This window comes from Psittacula echo (genome assembly GCF_963264785.1).
Source record: "Psittacula echo genome assembly, chromosome: 27".
In the NCBI taxonomy this organism is placed as follows: Eukaryota; Metazoa; Chordata; class Aves; order Psittaciformes; family Psittacidae; genus Psittacula; species Psittacula echo.
This window is the reverse complement of record NC_137762.1, coordinates 1,607,682-1,624,154: the sequence shown is the minus strand read 5'-3', so window position 1 is coordinate 1,624,154 and position 16,473 is coordinate 1,607,682. Positions and strand designations below refer to the sequence as shown.

General features: G+C 60.5%; 2 protein-coding genes across 13 annotated transcripts in view; both read left to right on the top strand.

Moving 5' to 3' along the window:
- R3HDM2 (R3H domain containing 2) overlaps positions 1–4,414 on the top strand; it is a gene marked incomplete at its 3' end in the record, with an annotated part of 40,470 nt that extends 36,056 nt beyond the window's left edge. For 8 of the 10 annotated variants that reach the window (XM_080635288.1, XM_080635292.1, XM_080635291.1 and 5 more), the window contains 8 exons: positions 4–239; positions 632–786; positions 968–1,068; positions 1,850–2,019; positions 2,196–2,340; positions 2,417–2,517; positions 2,936–3,020; positions 3,784–4,414. In XM_080635288.1, coding sequence (XP_080491414.1) covers positions 4–239; positions 632–786; positions 968–1,068; positions 1,850–2,019; positions 2,196–2,340; positions 2,417–2,517; positions 2,936–3,020; positions 3,784–4,127 — 1,337 coding nt within the window. Of the gene's footprint in view, positions 1–3; positions 240–631; positions 787–967; positions 1,069–1,849; positions 2,020–2,195; positions 2,341–2,416; positions 2,518–2,935; positions 3,029–3,783 lie in introns of those variants that run through there. The other 2 variants (XM_080635293.1, XM_080635285.1) reach the window with 1 other exon arrangement.
- Positions 4,415–5,966: 1,552 nt separating this feature from the next.
- On the top strand, positions 5,967–8,647 carry STAC3 (SH3 and cysteine rich domain 3; the record flags this gene model as incomplete). Of its 3 annotated transcripts, XM_080635437.1 has the most annotated exons (11): positions 5,967–6,032; positions 6,410–6,665; positions 6,788–6,885; positions 7,021–7,090; positions 7,170–7,264; positions 7,337–7,403; positions 7,616–7,665; positions 7,770–7,873; positions 7,982–8,033; positions 8,197–8,334; positions 8,420–8,647. In XM_080635437.1, 11 exons carry the CDS (start codon positions 5,967–5,969, stop codon positions 8,516–8,518), a joined length of 1,095 nt encoding a protein of 364 aa, XP_080491563.1. In that variant the 3' UTR covers positions 8,519–8,647. The 3 variants fall into 3 exon arrangements, with proteins under 3 accessions (XP_080491563.1, XP_080491562.1, XP_080491561.1); XM_080635436.1 differs by lacking the exon at positions 5,967–6,032 and having other exon boundaries at positions 6,226–6,665; XM_080635435.1 differs by lacking the exon at positions 5,967–6,032 and having other exon boundaries at positions 6,226–6,665; positions 8,151–8,572.
- Positions 8,648–16,473: the final 7,826 nt, after the last annotated feature.

Sequence of the window (16,473 nt, the reverse complement as noted above, 5' to 3'; positions counted from 1 at the left end):
TAGGTTTACAGCCAATGATGTCCAACCAGCAGCAAACGTACCACGGTGTAATGGGAGTGCAGCAGGCACAGCCCCCTGGGCTCCTCAACAGCCAGAGGAACAGCATGGGTGGCCAGATGCAGAGTATGATGGGAGTGCAGCAGGCGCAGCCCCCTGGCCTCCTCAGCAGCCAGAGGAGCAATATGGGGAGCCAGATGCAAGGTCTGATGGTCCAGTACACTCCACTGCCTTCGTACCAGGTAGGCTTCAGTTGCTGTCCAATGAGGGGCTCTTGGGAAGGGGGCTATGGGGGAAGCACCCTCTTCCTGTGCCTGCATGGTGGAGCCAAAAGTGGAGACTTACCTTGAGAAGATGCTTGTCTGCGTCTGAATCTGTGTGGGACATGCCTTGAGGATGTCCCACGTGCCTTGAGGACTGAGTCCCAGTCAGTCCCTTTGCCACTGTGTTTGCAGAAGAACTGGGAGGTGCTGCCTTTGCCTGGGCAAGGTTGCTGTGGGCTGCAGTAGCCACCCATCCAGCATCTCTTCTACCTTGTATGGGTTTCCTTGGTGTCTCTTTGGGGCCAGTTCTCCCTGCTCCTGCTCCATGTTACCTGTCGTTACATAGTGCTGCTGCTTTCCTCCCTGCGCAGGTTCCCATGGCCAGTGAGTCCCAGAGTGTGGTCCAGCAGCCCTTCCAGCAGCCAGTGCTTGTACCAGCCAGCCAGTCTGTTCAGGGGGGCATTCAGACTGGGGGGGTGCCCATCTACTACAGCGTCATCCCAACTGCCCAGCAGAATGGCACCAGGTAAAGCTTCTGTATCTCTGACCTGCCCTGGGGAGAAAGGGATCCTGCTGCCCAGGGAAAGGGCACAGCATCCTGCTCCTGCAGCTCAGGGAGGTGGCTGGGTACCACAGATGCTGGTGACTTCTTGAGCTTGCCCAGTCTTAGCTCCCAGCACCTCACCAGAACACTCTCTGCTTCACAGCCCTTCGGTGGGGTTCCTTCAGCCTCCTGGCTCTGAACAGTATCAGATGCCACAGTCCCCATCACCCTGCAGCCCGCCACAGATGCAGCAGCAGTATTCAGGTAAGAGTGGTCACTGGTCAGCACTGGCACTGATTCTGCCCAGAGTGGATCAGGTTTTGTAGGGGCTGCAGTGAACAGAGCTGTCCTATAGGGACAGGCCAAGGGGAATGGCTTTAACCTGCCAGAGGGGAGACTGAGATGAGCTCTTAGGCAGAAGCTCTTCCCTGTGAGGGTGCTGAGGCGCTGGCACAGGGTGCCCAGAGAAGCTGTGGCTGCCCCATCCCTGGCAGTGTTCAAGGCCAGGTTGGACACAGGGGCTTGGAGCAAGCTGCTCTAGTGGAAGGTGTCCCTGCCCATGGCAGGGGCTGGAGCTGGATGAGCTTTAATGTCCCTTCCGACACAAACCAGGCTGTGGTTCTGTGAAGTCTAACAGCTTCTGTGCAATGGGTTTCCTTAGTCCTACCCATCCCACAGCCCACTGGGAATTTCCAGGTCACGGCACAGCAGCTGATGCTGGCCTGGCATCTCCTTGCCATGTGGGCAGGGTAGGAGCAGGCAAAGGGAGCTGCTGTGGCCTGCGGACCCCGTCTGCCGGCAGCGTGGCTCAGTGTCACCAGGACAGCGCAAGGGGCCAGGGAGCAGTGGATGAGAGGAATTGGGGTTCCAGCGTTGCAGCCCAGGCTGGCTGGGGCCTGGTGGGTTGGTGCAAGAGCTGGAACCAGGATACAGGAGCTGTAGGGTGCCAGCCTGTGCTCACAGGCTGCGTGCCTCTTGTTCTGCAGTGAGCAGGAGAAGCAGCGCGCAGAGCCTGGGCAATAGCGGTGCTGTCATCTCTCCTCAGGGGTGTCTCCGTCAGGCCCTGGCGTGGTTGTGATGCAGCTGAATGTTCCCAATGGCCCCCAGGCCCCCCAGAATCCCCCTGTGGTGCAGTGGAGCCACTGTAAGTACTACAGCCTGGACCAGCGGGGGCAGAAGCCAGGAGACCTGTACAACCCAGACACCAGTGCTCAGGTATTGAGAGGACTGGGAGGAAGGCAGCTCCTGTTTCGGGAGCAGCCTGGCGGGACAGAGGACCCCAGCATCCGTGCCATCTGGATGGGCTGGGAGATGGGGGTGGGATCACCCCATGGTGGTGAGGCAGGAGAGGGACCCGTCACAGGCGCTCTCTAACACTCTCCCTTCCCCAGGCCAGCACCCAACTGAACAGCCCCATCACGTCCCCAACACAATCCCCGACACCGTCGCCTGTCACCAACCTCAACAGTGTCTGCACGGGGCTGAGCCCCCTCCCTGTCCTCACACAGTTCCCCCGGCCCATGGGCCCAGCACAAGGTAAGGGGACAGGACAGAGCTGGGGCTTTCCTGCGGTTCCTTTAGACCCCCCCAGACATTTGCTTCCCTTTTGCAGGTGATGGGCGCTACTCATTGCTGGGCCAGCCGCTGCAGTATAACCTGTCTATCTGTCCGCCGCCGCTGCTCCACAACCAACCCAACTACAATGCACACCAGGTAAAACCAGGCCAAAGCTGCACCCAGCCACCCTTTGATGGGCCTGGGAGCAGAACAAGACCACCCCTTTCCCTGCCCTGTGTTTGGGCACCCCTCGGTTAGGTATTGCCTACCCCATGCCATCCATCCAATAGAGCTGCTATTGTCCATGGATTTCCCTAGAGCCTGGTGCTGCTCCCAGCTTCACCCAGAAGCAGTGTCAGCCCCAGGTCCTTTGAGTGTCCTGGGAGCATGGCTGTGCCTTGATCTCCTCTCACCCAAGCATGGTGTCACCTCGAAGGTGCCGAGGGTGCAAGCTTCATCCTGGTGTCTTCATCCCCCTTCGCAGTGATGGCCTGATCGAGTTTGGCCTCCCCAGGATGCTCTGTAAGGCCACAGTGTCTCCTCAGGTGACACTCTGCTGGCTTTATTCTTTAAGGGGCAGACTGGAATGAAACATGGAAACCGGAGCAAGAGACAAGCCCTCAAGTCAGCATCCACTGACCTTGGGACAAGCGATGTAGGCAAGTGACCCTCGTCAAGCAGTTCACCCTGTACCCACTGAGCAGTCCCCACTGCACGGCATAGCTGGCACTGGCAGAGACTCCAGATGCCATCTCTGCCGCCACCAGCACAGGGGGGGATGCAGTCTTCACTGGTTCTATGGGGGCTTCAGGCTTGTCCCCTGTGTCACCTCCACGTCACCAGCACCACCAGCAGCTGGTTGCAGGGAGCCCTTTAAGAGCTGTCCCTCTCCCTGCGGCTGGCATGTTCATTACATGCCACGTTAATATTAGCAAAGAATCCATTCAGCCAGCGCTCTGCTAAGCCCAAAAGCCAAGGCTGGAGCCAAGAGGCAGCAGAGGGTGTTTGGGTACCACAGAGTGGAGGCAAAGAGGTGGGCATGACACAAGTGGATCTGTCTATGGGCTGAGCACTCAGAGCAGTGTCACACTCAGGATCCACACCACTGCTCCGTGGGTGTCTTTCTCCCTTCCAGGGATAGAGGGCAGGAGAGGTGGGTTGGCTCCCAGTCCTGGTACCCAAGGGTTAGGGTGGGAAGCTGGGGCAGAGCACCCTGGCTGGAAAGCCATGCCCAAGCAGAGGAAGCAAGGAGGGCTGGAGCAGATGAATTACAGCAGCCTCCTCTTGAAGCATGCGGGGACCAGGATGTGGGCATCAAAAGGGTCAGGATGCAGGAAGCAGGAAGGTGGGGGCAGCTTAGTACAGTAGCGGTGGCAGGGTGGGGAGCCCCCACAACCACCCCGTGCTGTCTTCCCACTGCAGTGCTGGGCCGAGTGCTGGAGGTGACGGACCTGCCCGAGGGCATCACGCGGACAGAGGCCGACAAGCTCTTCACTCAGCTCGCCATGGCCGGTGCCAAAATCCAGTGGCTCAAAGAGACTCAGGGGCGCCGCGGAGATGGAGGCGGCGGGGACACCACCGGGACTCCGGAGAACGGCAGGCACAGTGACCTCGCTGCCTTATACACCATCGTGGCCGTGTTCCCCAGCCCGCTGGCTGCCCAAAACGCCTCCCTCCGCCTCAACAACTCCCTCAGCCGCTTCAAGCTGCGTGTGGCCAAAAAGAACTATGACTTGCGGGTGCTGGAGCGTGCCAGCTCGCAGTAGGGCTCGCGCACAGGCACACAGAGCACACTGGACTTGCAGGCACTTCCCTCTGCCTTCTCTTTTTCCTTTCTGCCCTTCCTGCCTCTTGCCCTCCTTCATGGATATATTTATATGGACAGAATTAAGAGACGAAAAATTGATTTTTTTTAATTATTATTATTATTAATTATTATTATTATTATTTTTGGAGTGATGCCCCTGCCCGCCCACCTTCCCCTGTGTATGTTGTTTTGTTAAGCACTGTGTTGAACCGCACATACAGGTGTTGAATTGGTATGTTCACTGCACATTTTATTTAATCTGATTATTATTTGGGGGGGGAGGGGTGGTATTTTTTTTGTTTTATTTTATTTGGGGGGGTTGTTTTTAAATAAAAAACGAACAAAAGGAAAACTTGTCCATCGCTTTAACGCTGCTTTCCCATTCTCTGCCAGTACCAGTGCTAGGGGCTGCCTCTTTGGGAGGCAGGAGGATGCTGCAGCCAGCACTTTGACCAGGCACTGGTCCTCCCTGTACGATACTCACAGCCCCGTGCAGTGCAGGAAGGGGGGCACAGGGCATCCCCTGCCAGGATGCAACATCTTTCTCCTGATGACAGGGAAGCAGCCCCTGAGCTGGTAGGTGCAGGCATCGCTGCATCCTCCTGCCCTGCAAGCGCCACCACCCTCACCCCAGCACTGCGTGCAGCAATGGAGCCTCTTGCAGCACCCCGGGTGCTTCCAGCAGAGAAGCAGGCATGGATGGAGAGGTAAGAGCTGCCTGGACGGGGCGGTGGGTCCAGCCCCGCGGTTGGTGCTAAGGAACACTCTTCCCCTTTTCCCCTCCCGGCTGCAGGGGCCTCCAGCACCAGAGCAAACAGGAGCTGAAGGCTGGAGCCCTTGGCGTGCCCCGGGGCTGCTGCCAGGGGGTGGGTGGCCTCTGGCACGCCCAGCAACCCACTAACGCAAATAGCCAGTGCCTCCTCTGGCCCCGCTCCCCTCCGGCTCACGCATGGGCTCCAATTTCCCGGCGTCAGCCTCCGGCCGCGCTCAGCTGTCGGCTCCCCTCTGCCCTGTCACTCCTGCACCGCACAGCACTGGGGCGGCTGCCCCCTCCCTGCACCGGCACCGAGGGCTGGGGGCTCCGTGCCTGCCGAGGCCCCATCATCGGCCGCCCATCGAGGGGCTCTTCATCACAGGGCAAAAGCTGCAAGCACAGTGTAAGTGTGATTCCCTCTGCAATGACCCCTCGTCGTGGCCACTGACACCCCCCCCCCTTTTGCCCCCTTCTTTATTGATAACAGACCCCAGGGCTCTGCCTCTGCAGCATCCCCTTGTCCCAGGGCTCCTTGGTGCCCATTGCTCTTCCCTGATGGCTGGTTTCCTTGGGGGCATGGGGGGGGCTTGTGTTGGTTATCACTAAGAATAGTGATGTCTGGGTAGAGGGACCATGGGGATGGTTGAGCCAAAGGCAGGACTGGGCCTGTTTGGGGGATGCAGTAGCAAATCCTGCCCTCGTGGTAGCACAGGGAGAAGAAAACAGGGCTGTGTGGTGATGCCAGGCAGCACCATAGGCGTTTGCTGGTCCTGGGGAGCCCAGAGTAGCACCGTTTGCGGTTTAATCATGAGGTGGAGATGTCTGGACACGTGCAGGTAGCCCAGGGTCTGGCTCGCATCCATAGGGCAAGCAGCAGCCCAGTCTCCAGCCTGCGCAGGATGGGCCCTTGCTGAGGGTGATGATGCTGGGGCAGAGGGAGGCAGTGGCTCTGAAGATGCTTCTCACCCAGCAAGGTCTGGGCTGTTCCTGCCCTGCAATGAGAATAGCCCCAGCCAATTTGATGTGTCTCCTTTTCCCCGTAGCATGACAGAGAAGGAAGTGCCGGAGCCACCAGCTTCACCTGCTTCAGGTGGGAAACCCAAAAGCCGGGTAAGTGGGTACCCACAGGGCAGCTTGGGTGGGTGGGGAAGGCACCTTCCGAGCATCGTCTGTGCCTTGGCCCCAGAAGGCTTTGTGGGACCAGGGATGCCCAGTGGGCTCCTGATCCAGCAGGAAACTGGGTGTCGTTTCCCAGCTTGGCTCTTCCCATATCCACATCATGCTCAGGAGTCACAGTTTCTCTTTTAATGGGAGAAGGGTCCCCGTCCTCACAGTTTCTGCCTCAGGATACCCGGGGTCTCTTCTCACTGGGGATGAAGGAATCTCTAGGTCAGAGCAAAGGGACTGGCAGCCAGGCACTGGGTTCTCTGCCTGCCGGGCTCACCCCCCACGCCTGCCCTGTGCATCCATCCTCTCCTGCCCAGCAGCTACAGAAGCTGAAGCAGCTTTTCCAGCAAAAACCCAAGGAGGAGGCACCACCAGAGCCGCAGCCCAATGGGGAGCTGGTCAGCCCCTCCGGGGGACCCATCTTCTACATCTATGAGGATGAGGAAGAGGAGGAAGAAGAGGAGCCCGAGCCGCCTCCCGAGCCCCCGAAACTCGTCAATGACAAACCCCACAAGTTCAAAGATCATTACTTCAAAAAGCCCAAGTTCTGTGACGTTTGTGCCCGCATGATTGTCCGTGAGTGCTGAGGGGTGCTGGGGCTGGGGGCCAAGGCTGGCGAGGGCTCCAGCCCAGCCGTCCCTGCAGCTGCAGTGTCACATTGCCTCTCGTTTCCACCCCCCCACCCCGTACACTGTCAGTCAACAACAAGTTTGGCCTGAGGTGCAAGAACTGCAAAACCAACATCCACCACCACTGCCAGACCTACGTGGAGATGCAGCGCTGCTTCGGCAAGATCGTGAGTGCTCCCCCTCGCACTGCCATGGGCTGGTGCTTCTTGGCTCCGGGGGTGCTCCCGTCTGTGTCCCCATGCCCTCCATCCCCTCAGCTGGTGTATGGACAGGGATTGATGCTCTAACCCCCACCCTTGCAGCCCCCTGGCTTCCGCCGGGCATACAGCTCACCCCTCTACAGTGACCAGCTCTGCATCAAGGACCAGCTCTGTAAGTTGGGTGCTGGGTGCCCCCCATCTCCCCGTGTGCGGCAGCCGAACCCCTCTCACCATCTCTTGTGCCACCGCAGCAGCCGACAGGAGCGACCCCGTGTTCGAGACCTTGCGGACGGGCGTCATCATGGCCAACAAGGAGCGCAAGAAGGGGCAGGATGACAAGAAGAACGTGAGTGAGCACCCCATGGCCAACCCCCCTCCCTGCCCGCCCCACACCCCCTGACGGCTCTCTGCCTTGCAGCCTTTGGCTGCTATGATGGATGAGGAACCAGAGGCCACGAAGCCACAAGGAGGCAAAACGGAGGCCGGTGAGTGCTGTGGCATCGGGGGGCTGAGCCATGAGCACCGGGCAGGGAGGGACCCTCATGGGGAGGCTCACTGGGGTGGGTTTTGCCCTATAGGAAGTGGGGATCTTCAGTTCAGGGGCTTCCCCTTGTTGATGACCTGGAGATCCTTGGGATGGCCCCAGGCTGGGAGGCAGCACCAGGAGAGATGTAACCCCTCATCCTCCCATTTCCAGGCACCTCTGAAGGGAACAAGAAGGCTGAGAAGAGCCCAACAGACGACAAGGTACCCGTCACCCTCATGCTATGGAGCATGGGGAGAGGCTGCAGGGATCTCTCCAGGGCTTTCAGCAACTCTGGGGCACCAACCCCCTTTTCCTCCTCCCATAGAGCAAGAAGCTACAGCCAGGGACACGTGGTGGCTTCCCCCAGTCTCACTACTTCGTGGCTATTTATCGCTTTAAAGCCCTGGAGAAAGATGACCTGGATTTCCCGTAAGTAACCAGCCCCATAGAGAGCACAGGGGTGAGGAGGGGAGCAACAATTGGCCAGGGAGGGGGTCCCTACACCCCCTCATGCTGAACCCATCCTTCCCTTCGCAGGCCTGGGGAGAAGATCACGGTGGTCGATGACTCCAATGAGGAGTGGTGGAGGGTAAGGCTGGGGTGCTACAGGCAGAGAGGGGAAAGACGCAGCGCTTAAAGCACATCGCATGGCTGTGTCCCTAGCCCCCCCACACCGTGCAGGCTGATTGTTGAGGGGGTCACACAGGTTGGCTCCAACCCACACCTTGCACCCAGCCACTGCCTCCTTCCAGGGGAAGATCGGGGAGAAAGTTGGATATTTCCCTCCAAACTTCATCATCCGGGTGCGGGCGGGCGAGCGGGTGCACAAGGTGACGCGCTCCTTCGTGGGCAACAGGGAGATTGGGCAGATCACACTCAAGAAGGATCAGGTGAGACAGGAGCCCTTTGGTCCTTGCTGCTCACACCCTTGGGGGGAGCTGTATGGGGTGTCACCATCACCCCCTTTGCCCCCAGATCGTGGTGCAGAAGGGGGAGGAGGTAAACGGTTACGTCAAAGTCTACACCGGCCGCAAAGTGGGGCTGTTCCCCGTGGACTTCCTGCAGGAGATCTGAGCGGGACAGCACCCAGGGCCCCCCCTCTGGACGGACCCTGCGCACAGGGAGCTGCTGGAGCGGGATGGGAATGGGGACGGGAGGCAGCCCCATCGCTCCGTGGGGACCAGCGGACTGCAGGGGGCTGTGAGGGGAAGCTCTAGTCCATTAGAGACATTGGGTGCAAGGAGGGGGCCTCCTTCCTGAGGCGGTGGGTGCCGGGGGGGGCTCTGGGCTGTGTACCCCTGTGTTGTCAATACACGTCTGCTCCTCCCCGCGCTTGCCTCGGTTTCCGTTCCTGGGTGCCGGGACCCCCCGTGCGTCCCCCCGGGGCCGCATCCCCCGTTCCCGAGCGCTGGCGCCGGGCCCGGTGGGGCCCGAATAGGGGCTGCGGGGCGACAGGTGCCGGGACCGGGACGAGGCCTTGGACCGCGCAGGGCGAGCACCGAGCCAGGAACAGCTGCCCCGGAGGGGGCGGCGGCGGCGCCCGTGACGTCCCGGAGCCGTGACGCCGACGGTAACCACGGCGACAGGGGGGCCGGTACATCGCGCCTCCCGTCGCCATGGCGACAGGCAGCCCGTTCTCCCCATCCCGACCGCTGCAAGCGGGATCGCCGTGCGCCCGGTACCCCGGTCCCGGCACCATCCCCGCCGCACCGCGAGGGGGCACTGCTGCAGCGTGGGCTCCCGCGCCGTATGCAAATAAGGTGGCGGGAAGACGCGGCGCCACCTGGCGGGTGGCGCTCAGTCCAGCGGTCCCCCCATAGCAGGGACCGGCCCCTCGACCCCCCCCGTGTCAACGCTGCCACTGCAGGGGGGTGTTAAAGGCAGAACGGGCCCCCTCCTCGGGCCCAACCTCGGGGGTGTCGCTGCTGGCTATGGGGGGGACCCGGTCCGCACCGTGGGTCTGGAGCAGCTGCTGCCAGATGTGCAGGACCGATGGCAATGGGAGGGCTAAAGGGAGGGTGGGGGGCCAGCACGCAACGCCCAGGACTGTTCCCTCCCTCCCGGCCTCCTGTCAGACAGCTCTTAAATGCGGAACCGTTACGATTTTCCGCCTCATTTGCGGCTCCTCATACGGTTAATTTTATCAGGAGTGTCTATTTATTTGTTTGCAGAGCCCTGGGGGGGGGGGGGGGGGGGGGGAGAAGGAGCGGGAGTTGAAGCTGATTTGCTGCATGTGAGAAGAAAGGGGGGGGGAACCGCCCAAGGAAGTCGGGGCGGGCTCCAGCTCATTGAACAGCCGAGAACAACTTAATTACAGTCATCTGGATAATTGGCCCCCACCCCGCCCCGGCCCTGCCCCAGGGACCTCTCAGGGTGAAGGAGGGGCTGCTTTGGGGTGGGGAGGGATGGTCTTCATTAGGTGCAGGATCTCATTGGGTTCATCAGTTAAGGGGTGATCCCCCCTCCCAGCTCCATCCCAGATGCTTCTGGCAAGTGGGGGGCACAAGCAGGAGTGAGTCCTTTGCATGGTGACAGGTCGGGAGGGACCACGTGCCCAGGGGCAGGATTTGGTCTCGCTCCTGTTTCTTCCCATTCCTGGTGTCCACATCTGGCCGTGCCCCAGCTGTGTGCAGAAAGGGGCTGTGATTGCGGCGGCTCAGCAGCCCCTGGATGCAAAAGGGTCTGGCACCCACCCCATGTAGCACACAGGGAATGTCAGAGCGGAGGAGCCACCCTGACCTACCAGATTAATCACCTCCATTCCTCGCTGCTTCTCGTGAAAGGTCAGGAGCCTTTGCAAGGCCCAGAAATTAATTGGAATACCGCGGATCTTGTGCTGGATCCATACATCATCCCGGGAGAGCAGCGCTGGCATGGAGGGGATGGGAGCATCCACCTCCTGCACACCCTTTCTGGGGTGCCTGTAAGGATGGTGAACCCCAGGGGGTGCAGTGGGAGGTGGAAGTGTTGGGGTGCTGCTTCCCCCCCCCCCCCCAAGCTCACATCCCAGCCCTGGGGTGCTCCCATCTGCACGGCTCTGCCTAAATCACCTCCTCTGTCTTGGCAGATGCAGCGCTCCGAGATTGTTCTCCATCTCCAGGCAGGGAAATAAATGCATTAAACTAAACTAACCCATCTCTGCACTCCCCACCTGCCCCCCCCCGCCGTAAATCAGCATAAATGCAATTTACATATTCATGGTATTTATCCAATAACTGTCCTGTCCCAGATTAAACGTGCCCTGGGGATCACCGGGGCTCCTTATCTGTGCCAGGATGCTCCCGGGAAGGAGCAGCTCTGCCGGGGGACTCAAGTGGGAAGCGGAGGGGGGGGAAATGTGCTCCTGCTCCTCATCCTCCTCCATCTCTCCTGCTCCAGGCGGGTCCTGGGAGAGGATCTTGGAGGGGGAAATCGAGGGTGTCCAGAGCTCACTTCCACCCTGGATCAGCACCATCACTGTCCCCTCGAGACCCTGTCCTTCCTCCCCTTCATCCCCAGCACCCCCCCACTCTGTGCCTTGAGTCCACCCCATCCCCAAGCAGCAGCATGGCCAAGGTTTGGGGGGCAGGTGACCCCAGTCCTAAGGTGTGTGTCCCCCCCACATTGTGCTATGCATGGGGGGGGGCGGGATGGAACTCACCGCATCTCCCCCTTTGACAGGTCCTTGTCAGCAGTAATGACCAGCTCTGAGTCCAGCTGGGCCCCAGGGCTCAGTGCTGAGCTCGTTAGGGGGGATTTAATGAGGGCAGGAGGCAGGCAGCGCCTCTGGCTGTTTGTCACTGTCTCTGGCCTCACTGCCTGCGTGGTCCCACACAGCACCGTGTCCTCTGCAGCCCCCAGGCTCAGCCCCCTTCTTCCTTCTGCCCCTGGGCTCTTGCTCTCGCCCCCATGCGGCTGTGTGCGAGCTTCTGGGGCCAGCATCCTGCCCCACCGCTGGCCCCACATGCGGGCTGCAGGGAGAGGGAACCGCACCGGGGCTGTTTATGCCTTTCTCCCATGCGGGGATCAGCATAAGGGCTCCCCCCTCCTACTTGAGCCCCCCACTCACCCAGCCAAGCAAAGGCAGTGCCCCCCTCCTGCTCCGGGCTGCCCCGACCTCCCTGGTGCCGCAGAGGGAGAACAGCGTTGTTTAGGAGTGCTTGGGGGTGCAGAGGAGTTGGGGGGCCCTGGGGCTGTGGGGTTTATCTGTGCCTGGGGGTCCCGTTTGCGGCTTGCATTGGCTTTGCTCTGAGTCCTCTTGGGCTCCAGACCAAGCTGCGTAAACAGGAGCCTGCGGGCAGTGCTAATGAGTTAAAAAGCTGGCAAAGGAGGAGGCTCAGACAAAGCTGAAAGAGCCGGGGGGTTGGGGGGGTTCCTCATTGCCTGGGTGGCGACATCCCCCTGCGCTCCCCAGCACCCGTGTTTGCCCCATCAGCTTTGCTCCTTATGGTCCAGGAGCATCCCACATCGGCGTTCATCAGAGCATCGATAACACTTAGGGATAGGCGTAGGATGGGCAGGTTTGGATGTCCTGGCGAGGGGCTGGGGGGGGCGAGATGCTGTGCTGTGTCATTCCCGGCATTCCAGAGCAATCCCTGCTCTAACCTGCCGCCCCTTCCCTGCTTCCTGACCTCCAGACTGCGGGGTCTGCCTTCCCCAATCGTTAAGTGTGGATGAAACACCCCAAAGCCTGGCTGGGGATCGAGGGCTGTGCGCAGCGTCTGTCCCCACAGCCCCTGCGATGTGAACTAAATCCATCCTAATTAGCACTGATTTGCATGGGGAAATGAAAATTAATCCAGCCTGGGTTCATTGGAATTAGCGATTCAAGTTGGGCACAGCAGAAAGTGGCAGGCGGCCGGGAGGGCAGGGCTTAAGAACCCCCCCTCCTCTTCCTCTCAAGCCCTGTTTTGGGGTGAGCCAAGGCACAGCCTCATATAGGGCTCAGCACCCAGGTTCTGCCCAAGAGCTCCTCCTGGACGTTGGTGCCTCACATTCCCAGAACCCGCCCAGTGTTCCCAGTTTGGGGATATGGAAAAGTGCCCCTTTCAGACCCACTTGCCCCATCCCACTGGTTGTTTCTGGGTGGGAAGAGGGCGAAGGGCAGGGATACCACCAGCTCCAGCACCTCCAGATGGGAGATGCTGCGAGGCCATGTGCACACGTATGTGCTTGTCATCCACGCACAGGGTATCTCCATGCGTGTCAGTGCATGTGTGATGTGTGGTCCCCATTGCATGAGCACACACAGGAGCATGTTCGCACTCTGGCACTGGGGGACACCCCGGGCTGTGCCCCTTTGCAGACCTCTGGCCCCGGCTGTCTCCCAGCGCTGGGGCAGCCTGGCCTGGCCTGGCCCCATGGCTCATTGTTATGGGGTCCATAAGGATGCGGTGAAGCAGAATGATGATCACGCTATGAAAGATTAACGAGGAGAAAACAGGAGCTTTGTCCATTGGGGCTTGGCTGCAGGATGGGGTCTGGTCCCTGTCACTCCTTCACGGCTCCCCCTCCCTGGTGTGACCCAGCCCCACAACCTGTCCCCACATTCCATCCCCACCTCCGCATGCAGTGACCCCCCCATGGGATCTCAGCCCGGCTCTGGCAGGAGCAAGACCCCAGCTCTTGCAGCTGCATTTGCAAGTGAGCCATGAGCTCAAGGGCTGCTGGGGGGCCTGGGGACGGGGCTGCGCTGCCTCCCATCACCCCAATCTCTTCTCTGTCTGGGGGGGTTGTGTATTGCTTTCCTATAGAGCTGTTCTTGCCCCCCCCCATTCGCAGGGCTGTAAACACTCAATTAAGCACGAGCGCATGGGCCTGCCTTCCCTGTCGCTGCTGGTAATGATGTAGGTTTTTCGGTGTCAGGCGCTGCGGGGAAGCGCGATTACAGCTAATTGGAGCAGCTCTCCCCAAGCCCAGGCCCTTCTGCAGCTGCTGGAGCTGCCGCGTGACAGCAAGGCCCCCCCCCAGATCTCTGCCTGCAGGACACTGGGGTCCTTCCCATCCTTTTGGGCTATGGGGCGAGGAACCTCCATGAGGCTCCCTCACAGCGATCCAGTGGCACGGTTGGGCTCCTAAGCCCACCTTAGGAGGCTGCAGCGGGATGGAGAGAACCTGCTGTGGGTTGGGGTCAATCTGGCCCCCAGAATAGGGGAAGCCTTTGGGGGGTGCTTTGTAGGCAAGGAGGGAGCTGCCCTGCAGTGTGGGGGTACCCAGCAGGGGTTTGGGTAGGGAGGGTGAGGACTCGTTTCTCCCAGGGGAGATGCATCAGGAGTGCGGCATCTGCCATTGATTTCTTATTATGGAGTTCAGTAAGAAAAATGAGGCGCTGGGGCTGCGGAGCAGCAGCTGTGATTTGTTGCCTTCTCGCCGTGTCCTGGCGGGGATGGGAATTGATTTTGGAGTCTCTGGCATCACTCAGCGGGTCTGGGGGTGAGACAAGGGGAGCTGGAGAGGGAGGCGGCTGCTGGGGACTTTGCAGGGCAGGGCAGACGGGACCCTGACCCGCTCGTGGTGCTGAGGATGCTCCTCACTGTGGAGGTCCCGCTCCGGGTCTGGAGCCGCGGTACCAGGGTCCGAGGGCCTCCAGGGAGGTTGGGCTGAGGCTCCCGGTGCGGGGCTCCCTGGAGCATCCTGAGTGGGACCAGCGGGGCCGTGCCCTCGGCCCTGTCCCTGTGCCCCGCACCGTGTCCGGTAGCGGCGGCGGTGACGCCCGGTCCCGACCCCGGTGCGGGTCGCGATCCGCGGCCACGAGAGGGCGCCAGAGCACGGCCGGAGGCCCCGGTGCGGGCGGGCCCCACGCGGGACGGGGACCTCGGGAGCGCGTTCACAGGAAGCGGGAGCGTGGGTGCACGAGCGCGACCAGCCGCGGGCACGCGCGTGTCGAGCGCACGGTCATGCCGCATCCGTGTGCACGCGTGTCCGAGCCGTGTTCTCGCGTGTCCGAGCCGTGTGCACGCGTGTCCGAGCCGTGTTCTCGCGTGTTGCAGCCATGCACTTTGCGTGCATCACCCCCGTGGACACGCACATCAGGCGTGTGCTCGCGCGTCTCCGTCTCGCACACGTCCACGCGTGCCTCAGCCACGTGCGCGCATCCCAGGCCCATAGCGTGTCTGAGCCGTGTGCGTGTCGGGGCCGTGTGCGTGTCAGAGCCATGCTCCCCGCTCGGCGCGGCGCAGGCCCCACCAGTGTCTCTGTCACAATGAAGGAAGAGGCTATTATGTTTATTAAATTGTATCAAGGCAGCATTACAGCAATTGGCAGCTGGTGACCCCGGTTATTTATAAACCGGGCTCTGGAAATCACAGCTCCGGGCTCGGGCTTTTCTTCAGCAAATTATGAAAGACTCAAATCAATACCGAGGGCAGGGCCCGAGCGGGTGCTTAATTGTGGGGTCGGGTCCAGGAAACACCTCCCACCACCTCCCAAAAACCTGCAGCCAGGGACCCCAGCCCACTGAGGCCATAGGGTGATGGACGCGGACACAATACCCCCTCCAGGATGCTGCCATGGGGAAAGGCAGTCCCTTCCTCACGTTGGATGCTGCCCCCCCCGAGCTGATGGGCACAGGGATGGGGGTCACCTCTGCTGCCTTTTGGCAGCGTTACAGGGGGGTGTCAGAGTCCTGGGGTGCTCGGATGGTGTCACCTTCCCCCCATCCTGCAGTGTTTGTGGGTCTGGGATGGGCTCTCCTGGTGCTCATCGCACAGAGCCCTTTGATTAATGGCAGGAATTAGGGTGATAATAGCGCTTTAAATGAAGGTGCCAGTTACAAATGAAGTGTGCACCCGTGATGGATGGTGCCAGGGCCAGCACTTGGGTGCTGGCGTGCTCAGAGCCTCATCACAGCCGGGGCAGGAGCAGTGTGATGTCACTAGAGATCCATGACATCATGGGATGGGCACGGCATCACACACCAGCTCAGAGCAAGGGGCAAGCAGAACCCGACCTTTGGCTGTGCAAGGCATCACAACACAATAGCGCCTGTATGTGATGCCCTCCATTGGAGCCGCTCGTGCAGGGGGCTCGTCCCGCAGCGCGGCTCTGTAGGGCGATGAAATAGATCCCGTTCATTCAGCATTTAATTATGGGCTGTTTGTTTATTGTTTGTTTGCTTTACTTGCTATGAATTTTTGATGCCGGTTTCCATCGCGCCCTGCCAAGAGCCGCTGAGATTTACAGCTCCAGCAGCACCAGCAGAGCCTGAGCGAGGGGACCCCATTAGCACTGAGGGGTGACCTCGTGTCGGCATCAGGGGAGGGTTTGGGGTGGCTCATCCCAAAGCGGTGGGGCTTAGGGTGAAGGGGCTGTGGGGGGGATTGGGGATGGGGAGGGCCTCTGTGGGGATAGAGAGGCTGAGAGCCAAAGGAAATGCACGCTTAGGTGCAGGCACGTTCAGCCCCAAGCTGCAGCATCTCCCATTAATGAAGCACTTCATCACCGCGGCGTCGGGGGGGGGATAAAGGGGGGGGCACCCAATTCGGGATGATGAATTCCCCGCGACGGCCCCGCGCTCGCTCGCAGCAGCCCTGATTCCCCTTCATCTTGAATAATATTTCTGGAGCCGTTGTAAAACCACGGCAGTGCCGGGCGCCCCCCCCCCCCATTCATTTTTCCAGCTCCCCACAGCCCTTTGCTTGGGGGGGGGGGGCACCAGCACACGTGTGAGCGTGCACCCAGCCACACGTGGTCGCATGTGTGTACATGTGCAAGCGCGTGTCAGTGTACCAAGGTGTGCGTATGCCTGTGTGTCCATGCGCATCCGTTGCTGGGTGTACACGTGTAGGTGTCCGTCCATGCACACGCATGTGCGTGAGCTGCCCAGATGCACACATACGTGTAGCTGCGTGCCTGCAGGCGTGCACGCATGTGTGTGCTTGTCTCTATAGGAAGGATCTTGGCTTGTTCTTGCCCAAAAGTGCTGACCCATCAGAACTGCAGGGTGCCAGGCAGGGGCAGCCATGAATGAGGAGCTGCTCCTGCAGAGTCTGTTTGCTGGGGGGGGATCGAGGGGTGCAGAGCAGCACCCCCAGCACCCTGCAGGGCTGAGC